The following is a 22,261-nucleotide window of genomic DNA, read 5'->3' as shown; positions in this document are numbered from 1 at the left end:
TTTTAAAATTTTTATTTATTTTTTAAAAAAATAAAAATCTACTCACTTCTTCATTTTTTGAAAGTTATTCTTTTTAAACTGTAATATTTTCTTTTTTATTCTCTTATTATCTTAAAGTGAAAAAATAAGGTGGATATAAAAAAATAAAAAATAGAATTTAAATCTATTTTAAATTTTTATTTAAATAATTAAAAAAAGAATTTACTATTTTTTAATTTCTTAAAAATAAATAATTTTTGTAAAAACTAAAAATAGGTAGAAAAAAAAGAAAAAATATTTAAAAAATATGATATTATTTTAAAGGAGATATTTAAGTTAATTTACCATTCAAAATAAGTCATATAGATATTTTAACTTGTAAAACTGGTTAGACACACTATGTTAAACATTTTTAGTAAATTGAAACATATAGTTAATATAGTTTACACATCAAAATAGAAAAAATTAAAACAAAAATTAAAAACCAACTGAATTTATAATTTTTCCTGAAAAATAAAGAAAATACTAACAAATAACAATTACAAAAAAATTCTTTTCCAAAAGAACAGAAATAAAATAAAAAGAAGTAAAAAAACAATTACAAAACTACGTGCGCGTTTCCTATTGGCGGTCGCGTACATTTATAGCTGGCATTTGGTAGTCAAAATCATCGAGTAAAAACAGAATAACAAAGGAAGGAACTTATTTTGTTTGTTTTATATTTACAAATTTAGTAATGGCATTAGTAGATTTAAAAAAGATGAAACTAAGAAGAACATTGAGATTGAAATATAGGCAGTTGCTTTTGGCGATATGTAGCCTTTAAGATCATTTTTCAGGCCAGGTTAAAGATCCTCTCTTTCAAGTGTAAACTAAAAACTTGATATAAATTAAAAGGTTTTACAAATAGTAGTATGGTTTTACTAATTTAAATGTCAAATTTAAATTATCTTGCTGATTAATTTAATATTAAAATTTTTAATTTAATTTACTAAATATTTAAATTTTATTATTTTTAATATCTAAACAATTTTAATTTCTATTTTAATTTAGCATACATTTATATTTTATATTTTATAATATTTAAACTCTAAATTTTATATTTTAATAATATTTAAATATTTTTATGTAATATATGTGAACATATTAAATGAAAACACATATAAAAAAATATCACATAACAAAAAAAAGTTCATCTATCAAATTACATCAAAAAATAAAGTACTAAAACAGACTAACCGAACTTAAAAGTCTGTCAACATGACAGTGTAATTTCTCTAGCATATTGCTAGCTTCATCTCTTCTCTTTTGTGATTTATGTCGTTGTCTTCATCAATGGAGGTGGATCAAGAAAAGCAAATGGAACTAAATAATGATGGTTTGGCCGGACTAGTTTTAGAGGAGGAAGAGGAGGATACTACGGGGCTAGACGAGGATTTTCAATGGTGCTTAGTTAGTCGTGTGTTGGCTGACAAAATGATCAACTTTCAAGCCATGAGAAATACTATGGCGATGTTATGGCGGCCATTACAAGGAGTGTGTATCAAAGAACTCAGTGATAATGGTGAACGAAAGGAGCAGCGTTACCTTTTCCAATTCTTTCATGAGGTTGATGTCAAAAGGGTAGAGAATGGAGGTCCTTGGACTTTCAACAATTATCATATCCTTTTACATAGATTGAAGGAGAAGGAAAATTCTCATGAAGTGGAACTGAAATGGACTGATTTTTGGATTCAAGTCTACCGTCTTCCGATAGGTTTCCGGAGTGAAAAGGTGGTAAAAAATATTGGAAACTATGTTGGCGAGTACTTAGAATCCGACCTAAATAATTTTGATGGCACATGGAGGGAATATATTCGTCTAAGGGTGAGAGTGGACTCTACCAAACCACTATTGGCTAATATGAAGATTAAAAAGGTTGGAGGTGAGTCGTCTGCAATTGATTTCAAGTATGAAAGGCTTGGCATATTCTGTTTCATATGTGGTTACAGAGGCCATTCGGACAAATTTTGTAGAAAAATTTTGGAAAATCTGGATATTGAACGCTTTTATCAAAAGACATCCGAGCAGCTCCAAGAAGAACAATAGCAGCAAGCGCTGGCGAGCGGTGGCTAAAGGATGGAAGATCGAGCAAAATCAGGGCAAGTGTGGAGGAATCCACTCGAATTTGAAAGTAGCGTGATTCAAGGAACGGTTAAGGAAGTTGCGAGATCAAAGGAACAAGGTAGGAAAGATTATAGATGAGGAGGAGGCGAAAATATTGGGAGTAATTCTAGCAGTAATCTCGTGGATATATCTCTTTCAAATTTAAATGACACTTCAAATAAGGAAGGAGTCATTATCCATGACGATAAGAGAAGAAAAAGGGAGGCTGGAGAAGACCTCAAAAAGAGTATTGACCAAGAGATGGGCCTAGCAACATCAGAGGCCCAAACTGGAAATGAGATACAATATTATTTGGTTCATGATCCAAAAAACTTGAAGGAGGTGGGCCTTGGTAGGGACCAGGCTTGCAAACAAAGATGAGTGTTATTAGTTGGAATTGTCGTGGGCTTGGCAACCCACGGACAATTCAAGCTCTTCGGAGTATGGTTTTTGCAAAAAGGCTACATTTTCTTTTTCTTATTGAAACTTTTTCTAGTAGAGGAAAAATTGAAAGTATTAAATGTGTGTTGGGTTTTGACTTTGTTTTTGTTGTTGATGCAAGAGGCCATAGTAGTGGGCTTGCTCTTTTTTAGAATAAAGAGAATAAAGTTAATCTTTTGAGTTTTTCCCATTATTTTATTGATGTTGAAGTTAGTCTCATTGATGGTATTCCATCGCGCCTTACTGGATTCTATGGTATGCCAAATCGTAGTAGAAGGAGAGAAAGTTGGAATCTTCTCAAAAACTTAGCACATTCATCTACTTTACCTTGGGTGTGCATGGGTAACTTTAATGATATTTTGGACCCAAATGAGAATAGGGGTGGAGTGTTACAGCTAATGTGGCTTATTGAAGGATTTAGAGATGTTGTTGATGTTACGGGCCTAATAGAAATAAATTATTATGGGTGCCGTTTTACATGGGAAAGAGGAAGAGGTGGAGATAATTGGGTACAAGAAAGGTTAGATAGGGCTCTAGGCTCAAATAGTTGGATTGCTATTTATAAAGGAGTTGTAGTATCCACAATATAAATAAATGTGTCCGACCATTTGCCCATATTCCTTCAGATTTATGGAAAACAAGATAGGGAAGGAGGTCGTCATTTTAGATTCGAAAATCTTTAGACGCAATACAAAGAAAGTGAAGATATTGTTGCAGCTGGTTGGCATGCGGATCGCAATGCCGATATTAGAAACTGTATAAATATGGTAAGTTAAGATCTGAAGAAGTGGGGGCAGGAAAAGGTGAATGGTTTTACAACCAGAATGAATTCGCTGAGAAGAAGAATGGAGTTGTTGCATATAAGAACGGATAGTGAAGGTCTAAAGGAATTCAATGAAGCTTCGTGTGAGCTGGCTATAATACAAGATAACTATAACAGGTTCTGGAAACAACGAGTAAAACAGATGTGGTATAGGGGAGGTGATTTAAATACCAAATTTTTTCATAATATGGCATCAGCTAGAAGGAAGAAAAATGGTATTTCTAAGCTCAATGATGAGAATGGTTAGTGGGTTCATTGGGGAGAAGACTTGGAAGAGTTGGTGAAAGATTAATTTCAGATGTTGTTTACCTCTTCAGTAAAAGAGGATGTCAAGTTGGGTAATGGGGTGGGTAAGAGAGTTTCAAATTAGCAAAATGAATATATGCTTACCGAAGTCACAGAAGGAGAAGTTAAGGCTGTTATATTCTCTCAACATCCAGACAAATCTCCAGGTATGGATGGTATGTCCCCTACTTTTTTTCAGCATTATTGGGATGTTATAAAGATGGAAGTGGTTGAAGCGGTTAGAAAGTATCTGGACTCGAGCTCTTTCCCATCTGAAATGCTAGACACGGTGGTAACTCTGATTCCAAAGAAGGTGACACCAGTTCCGGTATGTGATTTTCGACCCATCTATTTATGTAATGTCTTTCATAAAATGGTGGCCAAGGTTCTATTAAATAGAATCAAAAAGATTTTACCAGACTTAATTTCGGAAAATCAAAGTGTCTTTGTAGATAAGAGACTCATTACTGACAATATAATGTTGTCTTTTGAAAAAATGCACTACCTGAGTAGGAAGAGGCAAGGGAAAGATGGATATGCAGCGCTTAAACTCGATATGAGTAAAGCATTTGACAGGGTTGAGTGGATTTTTCTGGAGAAGGTACTGCTGAGTTTAGGGTTCGATGCCAAAATAGTCCAGACTTTGATGGCTTGTGTAAAAAATGTGAGATATTTCATTGTTCATGGGAATAAACAGATTGGCCATATCATATACTGTCTAGGGGTTTGAGACAAAGAGACCCCCTGTCTCCTTATTTATTTATCATGTGTGCGGATTGGTTGAGCAATATAATAAATGAAACAGTTGCAAAAGGAGAGATCCATGGGGTTCGTGTGTGTAGAGGTGCTCCAGCTATCTCACACCTTTTTTTCGCAGATGACAGTCTTTTATTTTTTAGAGCCAATTTAATTGAGCTGGATCACATCAAATCTCTTCTAAACAGTACGAGTCTATCTTGGGACAGACGATGAATTTTGCTAAATCTATAATTTTATTTAGTCCAAATGTGCACGAAGATTGCAAGAGGTTAATAATGGAGAATTTGGGTGTAGCTGAAATGGGGATAAATGGTAAATATTTGGGCCTTCCTTATTTTGTTGGAAAAAATAAGCATATGCTTTTTAGTATTTTGAAGGACAAAATTTGGAGGAAAATCCAAGGTTGGAAGGGGAAGTTTATTTCGGGCGGCGGAAGAGAAGTATTGACTAAGAATGTGTTGCAATCAATTCCTACGTATTGGTTCAACATTTTTAGTGTCTCAATATCTGTCTGCAAGGATATTGAGAAAATGCTTAATTCCTTTTGGTGGGGTACAAGGAGAAATAATGGGAGTAGGGGTGTTATGTGGTCTACTTGGGAAAACTTATGCAAACCAAAGAGTTATGGAAGACTGGGGTTCAAAAAAATTCATGATTTCAATAGGGCGATGTTGTGCAAACAGGCTTGGAGATTGCTATTGAACCCGAATTCTCTTGTTGGGCAAGTATAAAGCTCGTTATTATCCAACTACTACTTTTCTTTCTTCAAAACTTGGTGCAAATCCAAGTTTCATTTGGGCCAGTCTCCAGAAAATTAGTGATGTTATTCAGAGAGGAACAAGATGGAAGATAGGAAGAGGGAAGACGATTACTATTGGGCACCATACTTGGCTTCTAGATGATACTAATGGCTTTATACAAACTGATTTGCCGGAAGAAGTGTGCAGGAAACAGTTAGCTACCTCTCTAAGACAGGTACGTTTGAATGGGACAACGAGATTTTGGATGACTTTTTAATGACCGCGATAAAAGGCTCATTCACAGCATTGTATTAAGTCCTGTAGCAGAATTGGATAGAGTATATTGGCACAGAGATGTGAAAGGTAATTTTTCAGTTCGAGACACTTATATACTACAGCAACATGACTTGTCCAGCAGTGACAGTGGTGATTCTGTTGTGCGGTCTAAGTTATGGAGACTCAACATAGCGTCGAAGTGCAAGATTTTCATGTGGAGGGCATTGTTAAATATTCTCCCAACCCGAGTTAATTTGGTAACAAAGAAGGTAATTGTTGATAGTTTGTGTCCTTGTTGTAATTCAATACCTGAATCAGTTTTGCATGCCTTGGTGACTTGTGAAGGAGCAACTCAGATTTGGAATCATGTTGATTTGTCTCATCTGCTATGTCACGGTTCGAATCTGATGGAGTGTGCTAAGTTGATATTTTTCCAAAAAGATGATCATAGAGTTGCCCTTTTTGTTGTTATTTGTTGGAGTCTTTGGCTTAACAGGAATGACTGTGTCTGGAACGGAAAGAAATTGGGGTGGAAATCTATTCTTAACAGAGCCAGCATGTACTTGTTTCAATGGGGAAAGGCGAGGAGAATAAATGATTTTTAACGGCTAGGAAGCCAATTAGTGGGTGGTGATAGTGGTTGGCATAAACCAGTTGAAGGAAGGTACAAGATGAATGTTGATGCTAGCTTCTCTGAATAGAGCAGAATGTCAGGTGCAAGCTTTATATTAAGGGGATAGTGAAGGAGCTTAGGTTTCAGGGACTCTGATATCTCATCCATATATAAGCAACCTACAGATGGCTGAGGTTTGGGCTCTGAAAGAGGCCCTATCTTGGTTATATGACAAGGGTTTTCAAGGAGTCCAGATTAAATCTGATTGTCAACAAATAGTGGAGCTAATACAGGAAGAGATTCAGCCAAATTCTTATGTGCTTAGCTTGGTGATTGAGTGTCAAATTTTGCTTAGAGCCTTAATTAATTGTAGTATTATTTTTGTTTACTGTTCAGCGAATACGGTTGCCCATAGGTTGTCTAAGGCAGCGTGTTCTTTATTTGGTCGGTTGGAAAGCTCTATAGCCCTTGATATTGTAAGTGAAGATTTGTTGCATGATTTAATGAATTAATCTATTTCGAAGGTAAAAAAAAAAAAAAAAAACAGACTAACCGAGCAACATTTAATAATATGAATATGCATTTGACCTAATCTAAAGTTGAATTTATAGGCTTGAATTAAATTGCATGACATGTATATAAAATATGCAGTGAAGATGAATGATGAATTGAATGAATCCCTTGGACTTTTGTTAGTTCTTGGAATCGGATCAATAATGGCAACTCAAAAGACTTAAATCTTCATACAAGTTTTCTTTTTTGTCAAATGCAGTTCTTTGAAAAACTGTAAGATCTGAAAAAATTTCCACTAACATTATAATGTTGGAACTGGGTTACAAATAGGGTTAAATCCTAATCTCTTGGCTGAGAGTATATAATTAGCACCCTCATACGCCCTAAAAAAGGGGAGAAACAGGAGTTTTGGAAAGAAAAAAAAAATGCCGCTTGCACTATTGTTTAATCTGATTGTATATATACATAATCGCCACTGCAAAACACAAAACAGAGACAATTTAGAACTGAATTCATTCAAGAACAGTACTCAATCCAGCTAAATTTTCACAGCTACCAGTAGTCCATAAACCTTCAAAGGATATGACTCAGATGACTTGATTGCAGTATTATTATTTATTCTTTTTTTTTTCTAATATACAACTTCTCCAATTTCTTCCTCCTTGTCTATGTCAACAACACCTAAAAAATGCTCTCAACTCCAATTATCAGAAGCTCCTGAAGACAACCTGCACAAGGAAATAATTCAACTAAATTTAAGTACACATACGAATAAGTATCTCTCTCTCTCTCTCTCTCTCTCTCTCTCTGTATACACATTCTCCTAGGGCAAGCGAATATCAGAACAAACCATGCACAAGTCAGTAAACATAACAGATATCATTTATTTCAAGGAGAAAATGAAAGGGCAAAAAATAAGAAGCTGAAGAAAGATAGCCAACCTGAGACTGCCATGTTATTGCCATCTTTACACCGTGCTTGAGCCAAGGAAGTTAGTGCAGTCCCTGATGGTAGAGCTAAGATGTGATGTCAGCGCACATATATTACAATTCGGATCTTTCAGATGCCTCCAAGCAAGTTAAAACTAACAATTAAAGGACAGCTAAACTAATCTCTCCCTGAGAGAAAAACAATTGCCATGAAGGCAGCACACTCTGGTATCAGTCTTCTACAACTCCAGATATATTTATAATGGGGATTCTTCTTTATCTTTATTCATTTACTTCTTCAAACCACAACTATGCTGCACCACAATCATGCTGCTTTCTACACCTCAGGATCAATCCCGCAGAAGTTGATGAATCAAATTTTCTTATTACCGATTCTGAAATGGGTTTAACATGTATGATCCTTCTTTACATCCGAAAGCAGCTGACAGTTCGATGAAAAAATATACTCAGAATTCCAAATTCATCCCGTATCATACACATGTACAGAACACTGAGCTGGTGACATGGGAATAACTGGTCTCGAACAGAAGCCTCGAGGCTGCAACAGAGAGATCCAGGTCACAATTAACTAGGCGGTTTCATTTCGTCCCAAATTTCATACTCTCCACGAACAACTCAACTGTTCAGCGGCCAGTAGCTTCAATTGCAAGCCGTACCAGACGTAGTAATCCCTCTACATCCTGGAAATTAAAATCAAGAGCAGTTTTAATGGAAGAAATACCCTCTCTACGCTGTGTTTCTCCCAAGCTTAAATTAGCTGCCGCAAAAGCTAGCCTTGATTTTCTTGAGGCTTCCATTGCAAAATTTACATCCTGAGCCTGCAAAGTTGTCACACTTGATGATGCACATTGATACAAGTAGGAAAGAAATTTAAAAAAAGAAGGATCAAAGCAGTAAGATTTACGGCAAAGCTCTATGGGTTGCTTGGCATTCAATAAATGTTGCCAACTAAAATTTAAAGCAGACGAACATAATGAGCAAAAATAATGCTTTTGCATCTAGGGTATCAATAGAAAAACAGGCAATTTAAGCTTACTACCTTTCTTCATTCTCATATGCGACAAAGTTTATTCTAGACTAGCATTTTGACTCTACATCACAATGTAGTCCCTTGACCAATATCTTCATAATCTCATCCTCAACAATGCATACTATGGAAACAAATTATACAACAACAAAAAGCACAACAAATACAAATTTCTTAATAAAATAAAATGAACTTACAAAATTGAGCAACCGCGAAAAATTTGGACGATTTCGTGCAGCAATGATGTGGCTTCCTGCCACTTGAGGAGAGCTTATACTTTTGGTCAAGGTACCCTTGTCTGCTGTTGCTGGGTGATTCAAGTTATCAACATCAGAGGCAGAAGAAGAAGGTGACTCACCTGGTAACAATGGATGGTATCATATCAATATAGCACATTAATTAGTCAAGCTAAAGCCAAACTTAAAAGAAAGGTTGTTTGCTCTATAAGAAAATTGTGGAAAGCTACACATTACGATTCCATGAAAAGCGACATATCTACTATTATACACTAATATCAACAGGTTCTAGAAAAAACCCAGAGAGCAAATCACTATCAAGACAAGCCACTCTTGAGTTCTAAACACCCATGAGACACAATACTACCAGACAATAGACATTGAAATATTAAACGACCATATGAATTTAATAGCTGTCTCTCACCGACAATCACAGCATTTCTTACTACCACCACCACCAACCATCAAGCCCTCTTATAAAGAAACAGACAAACAGGGACAAGCAAAAAAGGAAGAGAAATTTGGATATTTTATAGAATAATGTTAATGAAGCTCAACTATAATTTGAGAAGACCATGAGAAGACCATGAAATCATACTAAGTGTAGACATGCATCATGACACTTCAATGTAAATTTTCAACCTATCCCCGTCATTCCTTCCCTCCAAGATAGAAAAGGTACTAATGAAGGACTAGTATCTATTATATGCGGATGGCAACTGTTACACATGACTAAGCTTTGCACTTCCTAAGATCAAAGACAACAGGGTGGTCCTGCCACCTTATTAATTTTAGAAAAACACGTCCCAAAAACACAAATCCCACAGACAAATGAATGATTACCTGGAGGAACCATTTGAAGAGCTGTCTGCAATTCATGTCTATCTTTATTTGCTCCGTTATGCGCACAATAGACTACCCTCATATATGCCACCTCCATACATTTGTAGGCCAGGGCAGCAGCAGCCATGTCCTTGGATTTCTCATATTCATGGGCACAAAACCTAAAAATATAGACAAGTCAAGGAAAAGACAGCAGCAGGATAACTGCAAACGATATAAGCCTTCAAAATTGCAACCACAAAATAAAAACAGCTTCAAAATTCACATGAGAACGATAATATCCAGGACTGAGATTATGTACCTTTACATAATTGACATATGCCAAAAAACATACAAGAGAATGTACAGCTGCTAAGAACCATAGCATTACATGTACGACGCTTGCATGTATAGTATGTCAGAAAAGGTTTCTACTCAAAACGGTACTGACGTGGGAGATATCGCATACGCTTCCAAAATTGTTCCAATCATCAGAAATCCTCACGGGGGTGGTGGAATTAGTAGGTTTCAATCATATTGGCAGGGGAAACTTTAAAAATTTGTAACTATTGATTTTGAAATGGTGTTTGGGCCCATAATATATTAACAAATAGGGGACTTCTCAAAAATATCCCTAAAATCAATTAAAAAATATCGTTTTTACTGTTTGGATTTGATTTTCTTTCCTTTATGTTTTAGGGTTTTTGGTGCCTATATAAACCAATGTAAACTTATTTTGAAGCTATCCAATAATAATTTCAGTTTCTTCCCGTTATATTTGTTTGTTATTTATGCTATATGATGCTTCATGTAGTATCATGAAAATATTTTCTCATAATACTGAACTATGAAGCAAATCCAAATAGAATAGAGTCACCAAATGAAAGGCAATACCCATTTAAAAATTAATCTGTATCATAACTTGCTAAGATAAGGAACCACAATACAGTGATGAAGCCCACTTGAGAGTTTCATGGTGGCAAATTCAAAACAAAACCCCAGGAGTTTGGTTGACAACTTTCAAAGATGACATAAGAAAAAAAATAAAGAATGGTCATTTATAAGTAGTAAACATGGCAAGAATCCTTCTAGGGAAATGGAGGAATCTTGTTTCTTTGCAATGTGGAACCTACATGCAATCAGAATGCTGACTGACAACATTCAGGTAGAGGTCAGGTCCAAAGGCAGAAGCTAAACTCATGAGAGAGATAGAGCATTATAGAAAACCTTACTCATATTTATAAAGTAGAAAACAATCTATCAATGATGTATTTAAGAGCTGTAGAAAAGCAAAAATAGCTATCAAATTATTTTCTTAAAAATTAACCTGAGTCTTAGAAGTTGTTAACATTCAAGTCAGAGTAATTGAGCGAGATACTACCTAATGCAACAGCAATTTAGGGCACAACATAGCAGGAATTTATTTAGCACCAACAAAGGAAGGAGAGAAACATCCAGGAACAACATGAGTAAAGAGTTTTGATTGCCACTACATGTCTGATTAGACCTAAACAACACTTCAATCTGATTGGAATGGTAGTATGACCTCTTAAAGCCAAACTGAACCAATTCAGAAATTACATTTAAGAATAAATAAAGATACTTTTTAAGTATTGCTACAACTTTTACTGCAAGCATTTGTTAAAATTTGAGTGACAAGATCCATTAAGTTGCAAGATTAAGCATAACAAAGTGCCTTCTCATAGCCAGTGTTTTCAAAACTGAAGTAACAGCTTTAAATTTTGACTTACTCGCAGAGTTTTGCAGTGCTACTATACACTTGCATCGACTGAATCATCTCTGCACTTCTGGGATTCTCACTGCTACAAGTTTCCAACAAGGAGGCTCCATGAAGAAACTTCAGGGCTGCCTCAAAGTAAAGTCTCGTACTCTCCAGAATAAATCCAGAGTTCTACAAAAGATTACCAATGTTAGAAATCACGAAACCAGAAAGAATAGATACAACAAAACTAGAAACGTCAAGGGGGAAAACCTTAAGACGATCAGCCGAGTGTTTAAGATTTTTAGCTTCTTTCAGAGCAATAGCACCCTGACTAGAAGAATCTCTTTTAACTGGACTTGGGGCATCAAGATCCTTGGCCCTCCTCCCATTAGAAAGAGGATCTTTTGAACTGTTGTGATGAGTCCCATTTGGCTGATCAATCTTTCTGATTTGTTTCAGTGTTTTTGATGGATTATCACTATCAGAGGCATTACTAACTGAAATATTTGCTCTATTTCCTTTATGAGATCCAGAGACAGGTTGAGGGCAGTGAGACACTGGTTCATTTTGAGCACCTCCAGATGGAGGTAATGATGGTGACTTTCCTCTACCAGATGCTGCCTCAGAATCTAACAGCAAATTGTGTCTTGGAATAGACGCATCGTGTGCTTTACTATCAGAACCACTGTGTTCCCGGACCTTTGACTGGCTCTCTTTTTTACTGCTTTCACTTGAAAATAGTCCTATGGAGTCCTTATCCACATATCTATTCTCACTTTCGTCAGACCTGACCCCAAACTTCTCCTCAGTTTTACTTTTACTATCAGTTGGTTTCACTGCAAAGGAAGGTGCTTGTTCATTAATAGAATCAGAAACCTTAAGTTTACCATTGTCAAGTTCATAATTGAAACTTCTATTCTTGTCTTTGGAACGTGAAGAAGATCCTTTTCCAGACTTCCTTGGACGGGATCCATTCACAAGATAATGACTTTCATGCTGTCTATCATCAACGTGACCTCGCTCTGAAGTGGTAGTTTTACTAGAACATCGATTCTCTTGCCCTAAATAATCTGAACTACCATTTGCCAGGTGGTGGTTTGTGATGTCAGGAGAAGGAACAATCTGCTGTTTAAATTTACCACCAGAAACACGACTAATGTCCTTTTCCTGAAAATCCAGCACAGAGGATTCATGAGAAGCATGATGAGCCACCTCAAGAACTTTCTCCTTCTTTGCTGCCCCAGATCGATCACTCCCACCGTCATCTTCACCATCTGAAATTTTTCGCCTACCACCTAGGGAAAATAACCCAGCATCACTTGAGTCATCTTTCTCAGTGAAGTTTCTTTGTCCTGACATAAGCTTATCTTGTTTTGAAACTCTTAGAGGTGATGATGAAACTGATTCTACTGGAGACCCTTTTGTTTCATGAAAATTAGCTTTGGTTTTGTGCGAACCAGAAACCTTAGAAGAGCTAGAAGTAGCTGCCACAGAAGGATGCAGAGATCCAGAATCCCTTTTTGAAAAATCCACACCATCCAAGCTCCGTTGAGACACAGAACTTCCTATATATTTTCCTAGTTGCTGGTTCTTTCTATGACTACCTTTTCTGTCTGTTTTACCACTACCTTTACTTGCACTGGACTCCTTTCCATCGGATATGGATACCCTGGCCTTCTTTTCTTTCCTGTACTCATTGTCACTGAACTCCTCCTTGGCCATGATTCTGCTTTCCTGGAGATCATGCCCTGTATTTGAAATGGTTCCTGTATTAATCTGAGTATCATAACTTCCTTTTAGTTTCCTCTTCTTTCTAACTTCTTTATCATCCCGTTTTCCATTATCTGTGGACACATCATCCATGGACATTGGAACTTTGTCCTTTGATTTTCTAGCAGAAACCTGATCCTTGGAAGAAGTGCGGCCATTGTTTTTAGGCAGATTCTTCCCTGAAGACATTGTAGGTAATCCATTACCTGAGCTAGGACCTATTTTTTCACTGTTTACATGATCAGACACCCAATCTTCTAGCATGACTTCAGCCCTGATTTTCTTGGAGACCCTCAATGAATCTTCCTCAAGATCCCTTCTCCCCTTAATCTTTGGTTGCCTAGTATCACCTGTCCGAATGTTTTAGCAACAAATTAAATTCCATACTTAAAAGAAGACGAAGTTCAAGAGCACAACGAATACTATATCAAATGCAATACCTCCATCAGAACAGCTTTCAAGTACTTTATGCTTCTCTTTCTGCCTATTTTTCTGTTTCTCCACAGTTAAGTCACTAATCTTGCTCAATTTCAAAACATCAGGTTCGCTTACCATTGGTTGATTCACCTCATTTAAGGTTCCATTTGCTACTGATGCCTGTATGCCCTTCTTCATAGAGTTTGACAACAGAGCGCTACCATCTTTAATTTTCTTCTTTCCACCACTGGGCATGGCATATAAACCCAAGTTTTGATGGTTCTGATCAAGCTGATCAACGACCACGCTTATACTGGATATAACCCCACCAGGATTTGTCAGGAGATTATTTTGACTCACCAGAGCAGGGACTTGGTTCAATGCCATTACAGCATTTGTTGTCTCATCCTCGCTAAAACTACACCGGTTCATACCAGGCCTAAAACATATATAATCATAAAATCAAACTTGATAGATAGATAGATAGATAGATAGAGAGAGAGAGAGAGAGAGAGAGAGAGAGAGAGAGAGGAATCGAAGCCAACACAGTTTTTCTTTTAATCTATGTTTCTGTCTATTCATCTGTGTTTTCTATTTAACCGGTCCGAATGATCAGAAATATAAAATATAAAGCGGATAGAACTTACAGCCAGTTAAGCATGCTACACAGCCACTTCTCTGGTAGGTCATTAGGATTTTTACCAAGTGGAAGAAGCCGCCATTTTTGACACTTGTCACAGCAGACCCAATTGTCTTTGGTTGCAGCAGGAGCTGTTGCTGCAGAAGCAACACCAGAGATGGGCCCATTACCTGAGAAGGGAGTGACACCCTGAGTTGTTTTAGGATGCATTTCACTTGTTGGAAGCAGCTTATCACTTTTCTTACCACTTAATCTCTCTTTTGATGTGTTATTATAGAAACGAGTGTTTTTTTCACATATTTCAGAATCCTTCTGCCTATTCTCGTAAGTCATTCCCAATGGACTCATCTGACTTTCTTCTTGATCTAGTTCAAAATCTCCAAAAAAATCTTTATATCTATCCCCAGCTTTTCCAGTATTCTTTTGCAATTTTAAGTCTTCCGACTCCCTTTTGGTTATATATTCATCCAAGTAAGTACTAATCTTACTTTTGGCCATTGAATGAGAGCCACCTGTCAAGCTATCTTTTGATATATCCGCTACTGTATTTGCCTGATTTTGACTTCCTTTCATTTTCTTTTTCCCATCAGAAGAGCACCGCTCCTTTCCAGAAGGAAACTTGGTTCCTTCCTGTTCATTAGAGGTAAATTTCTGATCAGCCTTCTGCTTTAGAGTATCTGTAAGTTCAGAACTTGCATTTTTCATCCCCTTTGAAATATTTGAGTCACTTTTTACAGTGCCAGAAGGCTTTCTTCCTTTCCGATGGCCATCTTTCCGGGGGTAGACAGGAATACTGTCAGGAGAACTAGCTTTTTTCTCTTCCCAGATTTTTCCAGCTGATGTGGCTTTAGGATTCTCGAACCAAGCATCCTCATGAGTATTGGGCTCCTCCTCCTTTATCAGATCAGAAGAGCCTTTATCCCTAACTACACCATTAGATGCTTCCCTGGATTTATTGGATGACCTAACCATGCCTTTCGCTGCATCAGCAACCGAGTATGAATTGGAGAGAAGTGGGAGCTTTAATGTGTTAGAAACGAGATCCTCACAGGCCAAGGTGTCGAGGTCTACCTCCTTTAAGGAAACATCAATACCACCCTGAGAATCCTTATTTTCACTTTTTGATTCTGCTAATATTTCATTTCTTTCTGGTAATTTTGTTTTCTTCTCTCCCAGTATCTTCCCATCACCTTTTACAGACCCATTAGGTAAAATCCCAGAACTTTCTGAGCCAATGGTTGGAACAGGAAAAATTACACTGCCTTTAAGAAGCTTTACCTTTTCCGGCAAGTGAATTAGATCATCAGGAAGAGGTGACAACAACAAGCTCCCGCGAACTGGAAAAGAAGTCATAATCTGCTTCAACACAACATCAAAATAATCACATTCTAATCTCCATTACAAAAATAAGGACAGGAAAAATGAAACACAATAAAATGTGGGAAGACACTTTACCTCAAGAATATGAGCTGGAGATTCAAATGGTGAATCTTGACGTCCATGTGACATCCCCTCACTTCCAGAAGGGCTGTCATCCAGCGATGAAGATGGTGAAACATCAAGGCCAAGACCACTGTAGATTGCAGCATTCTTTTGTGTTGACAAATTATCAGAACCCACTTTGATTCGGACTTTGAGCAATTTCTGGTCTGGAAAATTGGTAGATTTTCTGTTCACTGATTCAAATCTCAATGCATGTTCCTTAGCAAGATCAGAGGATGGCATGCCTGCTTCTTGTTTGACTGCAACAATGGGAGAGGAGGATGCTTGTGAAGCAGTTAGAGACACCAGACTAGCAGTAGCAGGTTCAAGTTTTACTGTTTGAGGCGCATTTGATGAAGATACTAAGCCATGACGATTGCCCTATTTATGAATGTACAAAAACAAACGAGTAATATAGAAACTATTAAATCAACTAAAAAGTTAGGTGTCAATTATCCCTTAAATTAAAGGAAGCAATTGCGAAAAAATAATTTGCTCAATTCTGAAAATACCTCCAGTTGTGAATTGTTTGGAGATCTAGGTGCATTGTAGTTCTGATTTTTGGGTGGAGTCCTTGGGTGAGACCAAACTGGAGAGCGCTGATAGGTAGGTAAAAATGAACCGTAACCACCAAACTTGGCTCCTGTTTAAAACGTAAATAATCCCTAGACAATTAGTATTGGAGTAGGGTCCCCAACAATCCAATTTCTGCTCTTGTTTTGACTTACCCAAATTCTCTGCTGAAACTCCACCTTCAAAATCTTTTTGAAAGTGTCCCAAGACATCCTGAAGTTTCACATCCTTTGAAAGAAAAAGAGTTACCAATCATGCAGAATAATTTTGCAGATATACAGAGATAGGACATGATGATCGGGACACCTACTGATAAGTGCAAATCATACTGTTGTTTAGCTAGCTACTAAACTTCAGGTGTATTCACGTTTCAAAGCTCCACTAGAAGAGAGCTATGTATATTAGCTCTCAAGTATCAGTTGTAGAAATCGAATGTTCAAAAAGTTTCTTGAATGGAAACAAAAGTTTCCAACAAGCCTCAGTAATATAAAAATTGGGAGTACTTGGATAATTCAAACAAATAAACTATCAAACCTTAACCAAGTATCTACAGATTTCATACTACACACTAACAAAACCAATCAAAATTATGTTCCATGCTTCTACAGCACTAATATATCAAAAGACATGTATCTTTCCGTCCATTTTATAAATTTAAAAGAAAAGAACTCAAAGCCCACTTTATGCTTCTACAGCTAACATAATCCAATTACTGAAAGATATACTCCTCATAAGCTAAAATGACCTTTTGTTTCCTATCCAAAGCACCAAACACATTCAGAATACAAAACATTGTTATTTCCTATTGTAAAAGCAATGACATATTAATCAAATACAACAAATTATAGTCTGCATTGTAGTTTACAAGTAATTAAAAACTAATTCGCAAAACCCACTTAATATTCGTAGTTTGGATCTAAAAACATACTCAGACATACAATATCTATCAAACGCATCCAAATATGTTAAACAAAATGAAAAACAAAATTGATAACAAGAACAATAATAATAATAAAAGGAACTTACTATGTAAGAGAGAGCAATATCAGGGTCTATGCTAGCATCATAACCATCATCCCTGTTGTTATTATGGTCTGAGCAAGCCTCCCCTTCTTCAAGCTCAGTATCTTCCATCTCTCTCCCACTACCAAACCCTAACCCTAATTCTTTTCTCGCATCTCTTCTTCCCAATGAAATCATCAAACAGCAATAGCAATTATTTTAAAAATAAATAAACAAATAAATAAAAGAACTTAGCCAATCAGGCCAGCAAACTGAGACCTATGTCTCCATAAATCTAAATACAAAACCAGACCCGACCCATTCATAAAACCGAAACCCCACCGGGAAAATTCCCAATGGTAACGAGACGATCAAAAATCTGACCCGATCAGAAAATTCCAAATCGATGATTGCCACCACCGACTTAGAATATTTTGATATAAGAATTTTCAATAACTAAAACCAAAATTTTGGGAAAAAAAATGAGGATCTTTTGATATAAATAGATTATTGAAATTTCTTCTCTTTTTTTTGGACCTAAAAGTTTTGGGTTCGCTTTGGTGCGATCTTTAGCAGAAAGAGTCTCTCTCTCTGTTTTTGGTGTTTACAGCAGCCGCGTTTTTTCTCCGGTTATTTTTTTGTTTTATTTATTTTTATTTTTATTTTCTCTTATTATTTGATTAATTTAATTAATTTAAGTCCACAAAGAAACGTACAATTTTACGTTGTATAATTTATCTATATTTTTTTTTTTTGACATTTTAGCTTGCATCTTAAAATAATAAAATAAAATAAATTACTGCAGAAGCTTGTTTAAAAACTACGTTTTACAGTGTTACTGGGGAGCAGCCTAGCAGGTGCAGTTCACGCTCTCTTTTTTTTTTTGAACTTTTTGATAATGAATTTCCAATTAAATTTGCTTTCCTATTTTATCAAATGTTCGGTACAATCTAACAACTATACATCCAACTCAAATCTCTTCCGATTAACAATTTGATTAAGATTATAGGTAAATACTAAAGGATATATGATCATTTAAAATTAAAATTAATAAAACTCAAATTTTGATATTTTATAAAAAAAATATAATATTATTTTATTTAAATATATAATGTGAGACGTTAAATTAATTTGAAGCAATTAATGGAATAGCCTCTTTGATAAAATATGTTTTATTAATATTTTATTTTTATTTTTTTCTTTATAATATTCAGATGTCTTTGAATTTTATTTCATCACCAAAATCACAAAAAGAAAGTTTTTTTTTATTTAGAGTTTTGTTTTTTTCTATTGTTAGCAAAATATTTAAATTTAATTACTAATAAAGATTTTAGTTTGTATGATAAATAATAAAAAATATTAAATATCTTACCATCTTTTGTTCCACCTTCTATCATCATGTTTAATGTTTTAGTAAGAGTAATAAAATTAAAAAATTTATTTTATTTTGAGAATAAAACTTTAATTTAATTAGGGATTAAGGCTCTAATATTTATTTATTGAAAATGTTTTCTAAATTTTACTATTAATATTTAATTTAGTTGTTATAGATTAGTTAAAAGTTATTTGACATTCTCATAGCTCGTTTTCACAAATTAAGAATTAATAATTACTAAATTATAAAAAGATATTTATAAAATATTATATAAATGCATATGATAAATATTTATAAGATTATTGATTTTATGAATTATGCTATAATCTATTTTTTAAAATATTATTCATATAATCTCATTATTTAGTCATTATTTAATAACTTAAGTATCAATAAAAAATTTCTTAATATAATATCAAAGATAGGTGAGACCTAAATACTTTTCTCACTAAATTTATTTATGATATTATCTACTATTTTAACTACTTTTTTATCATACGGGTATAAGATTCCTAATATTATGCTAGGATCATTCTAATATTATCAATTAACAGTATATGATAAATTTTATAAACTATGTTGTTATTCATTCTTAAACATTTATAAAATATTTCTTAATTTGGTCATCAAGTTTTTATTGTTTTTTTACAATCATTTAATATTTATCTTATTTAAGAGTTATAAAACAAAAAAATAAAAAAAAATGTGATTAGGAGTAAGAAAGGCAACATATTAATTTATCAACAATAAAAGTAATTAAATGGTAATAAAATTGATATTACGAAAGATTTAAATTTATTTTAAATTATGACAATTGTTGATATAATTATTATAATTTTTATTTATTTAATTAATTAACATATGCCTTTTTTTATTTTTATAAAAAAGATTCTTAAAAGAAACCCTTACGAATTTTTTATCCTTTTTAATTCTTAGTTAAAGTTAATCCCTTTCACTAATAAATATTGATAGATTTTGGTAGTCCAACCATATGATTGCACATGTTCTGTATAGTTTATATATTATAAGAATAGAATTTTATTTTAGTATTCTTTTTATTGGAAAAAATTATTTACTAATATTGATTAGAAGGATAAGAATATCAAAAGAATTTAAAGTTATTTTTACGAATAGAATTACATAAACATTTGTAACAAGGAACTTGAAAATATAAATACTTCAAATGAAAAAAAAAAAAAAGAAGGATGGAATGTACAAGAGCGTGGGTGTAATGCCTGTCGAGAGCGCGTGAGGATATCCGTCCTAAGGTAAGGGCTTCATGCTTGTCAGGTGGCGGAATCCAGCGTGTTAAATCTTACCCGACAACAATTTCTTCATAGCGTTATTTTGGATAATTCCCAATTCTTTTAATAATTATAGAAATTCCACAAATGAAAATGAAAGTTACTGCTCTGTTTGGTAACGAAACTCTCTTTCAACTACAAAACATCTGTGACGCCCTGGTTGACCCAAACACCCGCCCCTTGTTTTGACCATTATGCCCCTCTGTATTGTGTGGCTCCAGCGGGTAGGGTTACTTGAACAAACATGTATATGCAAATTTCTTTTTGTTTCTTTTGGTGTTGTTTTCGTCAATTTCAAGGTTGATTAGAACAAAAGAATTAATCTCATTTGGTTTTTAGTTTATTAATCCACATTTTAGTCTAATGACAAAGTTAAAACTGAATAACCACCGGAACATATTCTATAATAGAATATCAAAAAAATTTCAAAAACTATTTAATAATTATTTATTAAAAAATTAAGTACTATTGATATCAAGATAACTAGTAATACACAAAAAAATGAATTCTAACAAAGAGTAAAGGATTAAAAATTAAGAATTAGCAGTTATAATTTTCTATAAATTTTTATCATCAATTATACAGTAGACATACGTTTAAAAAATAAAATTTATTTTCGATAAAACTATTAATGAAAAATTCTGATTAACTATTAATTAGTTTAAACTCATGGCTACTCAAGGGGAAGTCGTCAATGACCATGGCAATGCTTTTCTTTTTCATCACGTGAGGTTTAGTTTCCATGGAGGGAGGAGGAAAGGCCGAAAGGAGAAGCAGAAGTTAGTGGGAGAATGTTTGGGGTTTGGCATTAAGTAAAAATAACCAATAGGAAGTTAAGATGCTATCCACTTGTTAGTTAACCAAATGCTAATTCCTCTGCGGAAATTTGCCAAAAAAAACTGTCAAAGTGGCAGAACTCTTGAAACACTTCAAAATGAGGAATGTGATGGAAGAAGAGTCCACTCAACTGAATGTGATGTTTGAGCTTCAATTTCTAACATGTTAATTTCGTTATTTGTTTTCCGAATTAAAATATATATATATAAAAAAAAATAACCTTAACTTCATTCATAATTTAGAATATTCGGATTTAAATCATGTGTTTCAATTTTTTTTTTTGTTATTTATTAAATTTAAAAAATCAGCTTTAATTAAAAGCTTAAATAAATAAAAAATAAATTCGATAATTCTAGTACAAATATTTATGATAGAAATAATTGATTGAACTGTGATTTGATTGGTTAAATTATAGGTAAAGCTTAAATGGATTTTGGTATGTCAACATTCTTTACTTTATTGGTTTGTTTGATAAATGCATAAATACTTTCCTCTAATTGTTATTTGTTTTAGAAATTATTGGAAAGTACAATTTCCTAAATCGTAGTTAAAAGAACTTTTCAGAGTGTGTGGCTTCTTCTTCTCTTTTTAGCTTAACGTCAATTTGGCCCCTGAATTATTTCTTAATATCCAATCACCCTTTTTTTTTTTTTAATTTTATAGATTTTTTTTTAACCACCCAAAACCCTTTAGCCAAGATCTTTAATAAGATTTTTTATTTTATTTTCAATGATGGTAATGGTCGGCTTTGGTCCTAAATAATTCACCATAATTTAGATATTTTAATAAGTAGTATCTGCAGTCTGGTAGTTTTACTAGGAACAATATGTTTGAAATAATTAATTTCTTTAATTTTTTGTTATTCATTTATTTTGGTATTTTGATGGTCAGTTTATATCTATAATTTCTCGACCTTACGAATTGCATGCCAAAATTCACTATCATCCGACAGAATTTGCGATTGGATTGGAGCAAATTGGAAAAGTTTATGAAGTTCTAATGTATTGGAGTAGAAAGCTTATTTTAAAGAAAGTCAGACTTTGGAAAATAATTCAAGGGCCAAATTGACTCTTTAATACCTTTTTTTCTTACAGCAAGATAATATTATTATCATTTATTCCATTGGCAGACAAATGCATAAATAATTAAGTTATTTTATCTTTAATTACTATGAAACAAACTACATATTCTTTTTTGTTCTAAACTGCATTATTATTTTTGTTGCAAAAGAAGATACACACCTAATTATATTAAGATATATAAAACTACAATATTTTTCTTATGAATCATTATTGCTCTCCTCGCACCATTGCTTTCATAATCACTAATATCTTTCTTTGAAATCATCATAGCCACTAATTTTAACTAGTGTTAATCGCCATTATGCAATTATAATTATCTCAATAGTATTATTTATTTTGTTTATTAATTAAAATAAAAATCAATTATCCCACTTGAAGGGTATGAGCATTTGCTCTTGGAAGTGAGAGATCTCGGATTCGAATAATCTCCTTTACACTAGATAAATT

At 34.1% G+C, this 22,261-nt stretch overlaps 2 protein-coding genes across 2 annotated transcripts; one reads left to right on the top strand and one right to left on the bottom strand.

Moving 5' to 3' along the window:
* The first annotated feature begins 1,296 nt into the window (after positions 1-1,296).
* Positions 1,297-2,067, top strand: LOC8287156 (uncharacterized protein At4g02000). Its single transcript, XM_002520612.4, has one exon. The coding sequence runs from the start codon at positions 1,297-1,299 to the stop codon at positions 2,065-2,067; it is 771 nt and encodes a 256-aa protein (XP_002520658.3).
* Positions 2,068-6,855: 4,788 nt separating this feature from the next.
* On the bottom strand, positions 6,856-17,853 carry LOC8287159 (cysteine-tryptophan domain-containing zinc finger protein 7). The gene is made up of 12 exons (XM_002520615.4): positions 17,241-17,853; positions 16,370-16,442; positions 16,154-16,284; positions 15,615-16,022; positions 14,167-15,515; positions 13,543-13,958; positions 11,603-13,452; positions 11,361-11,521; positions 9,631-9,791; positions 8,749-8,909; positions 7,516-8,342; positions 6,856-7,302 (listed from the first exon to the last, which is right to left on the bottom strand). Exons 1-11 carry the CDS (start codon positions 17,412-17,414, stop codon positions 8,148-8,150), a joined length of 5,079 nt encoding a protein of 1,692 aa, XP_002520661.3. The 5' UTR covers positions 17,415-17,853; the 3' UTR covers positions 6,856-7,302; positions 7,516-8,147.
* Positions 17,854-22,261: the final 4,408 nt, after the last annotated feature.

The sequence above is a fragment of the Ricinus communis genome, chromosome 1 (assembly GCF_019578655.1).
Source record: "Ricinus communis isolate WT05 ecotype wild-type chromosome 1, ASM1957865v1, whole genome shotgun sequence".
Taxonomy (NCBI): Eukaryota; Viridiplantae; Streptophyta; class Magnoliopsida; order Malpighiales; family Euphorbiaceae; genus Ricinus; species Ricinus communis.
This window is presented reverse-complemented; position numbering and strand designations above follow the sequence as displayed.

Bases quoted from the DNA above. Each gene is read 5' to 3' on its own strand.
- LOC8287159 (XM_002520615.4), bottom strand. From the start codon at position 17,414: ATGATTTCATTGGGAAGAAGAGATGCGAGAAAAGAATTAGGGTTAGGG. The intron at 9,792-11,360 runs GTAAGTCAAAAT...CTATATTTTTAG, and splicing joins AGCACTGCAAAACTCTGCGA to GTTTTGTGCCCATGAATATG. The intron at 8,343-8,748 runs GTAAGTTCATTT...ACAACTTTGCAG, and splicing joins TTTCGCGGTTGCTCAATTTT to GCTCAGGATGTAAATTTTGC.
- LOC8287156 (XM_002520612.4), top strand. From the start codon at position 1,297: ATGTCGTTGTCTTCATCAATGGAGGTGGATCAAGAAAAGCAAATGGAA.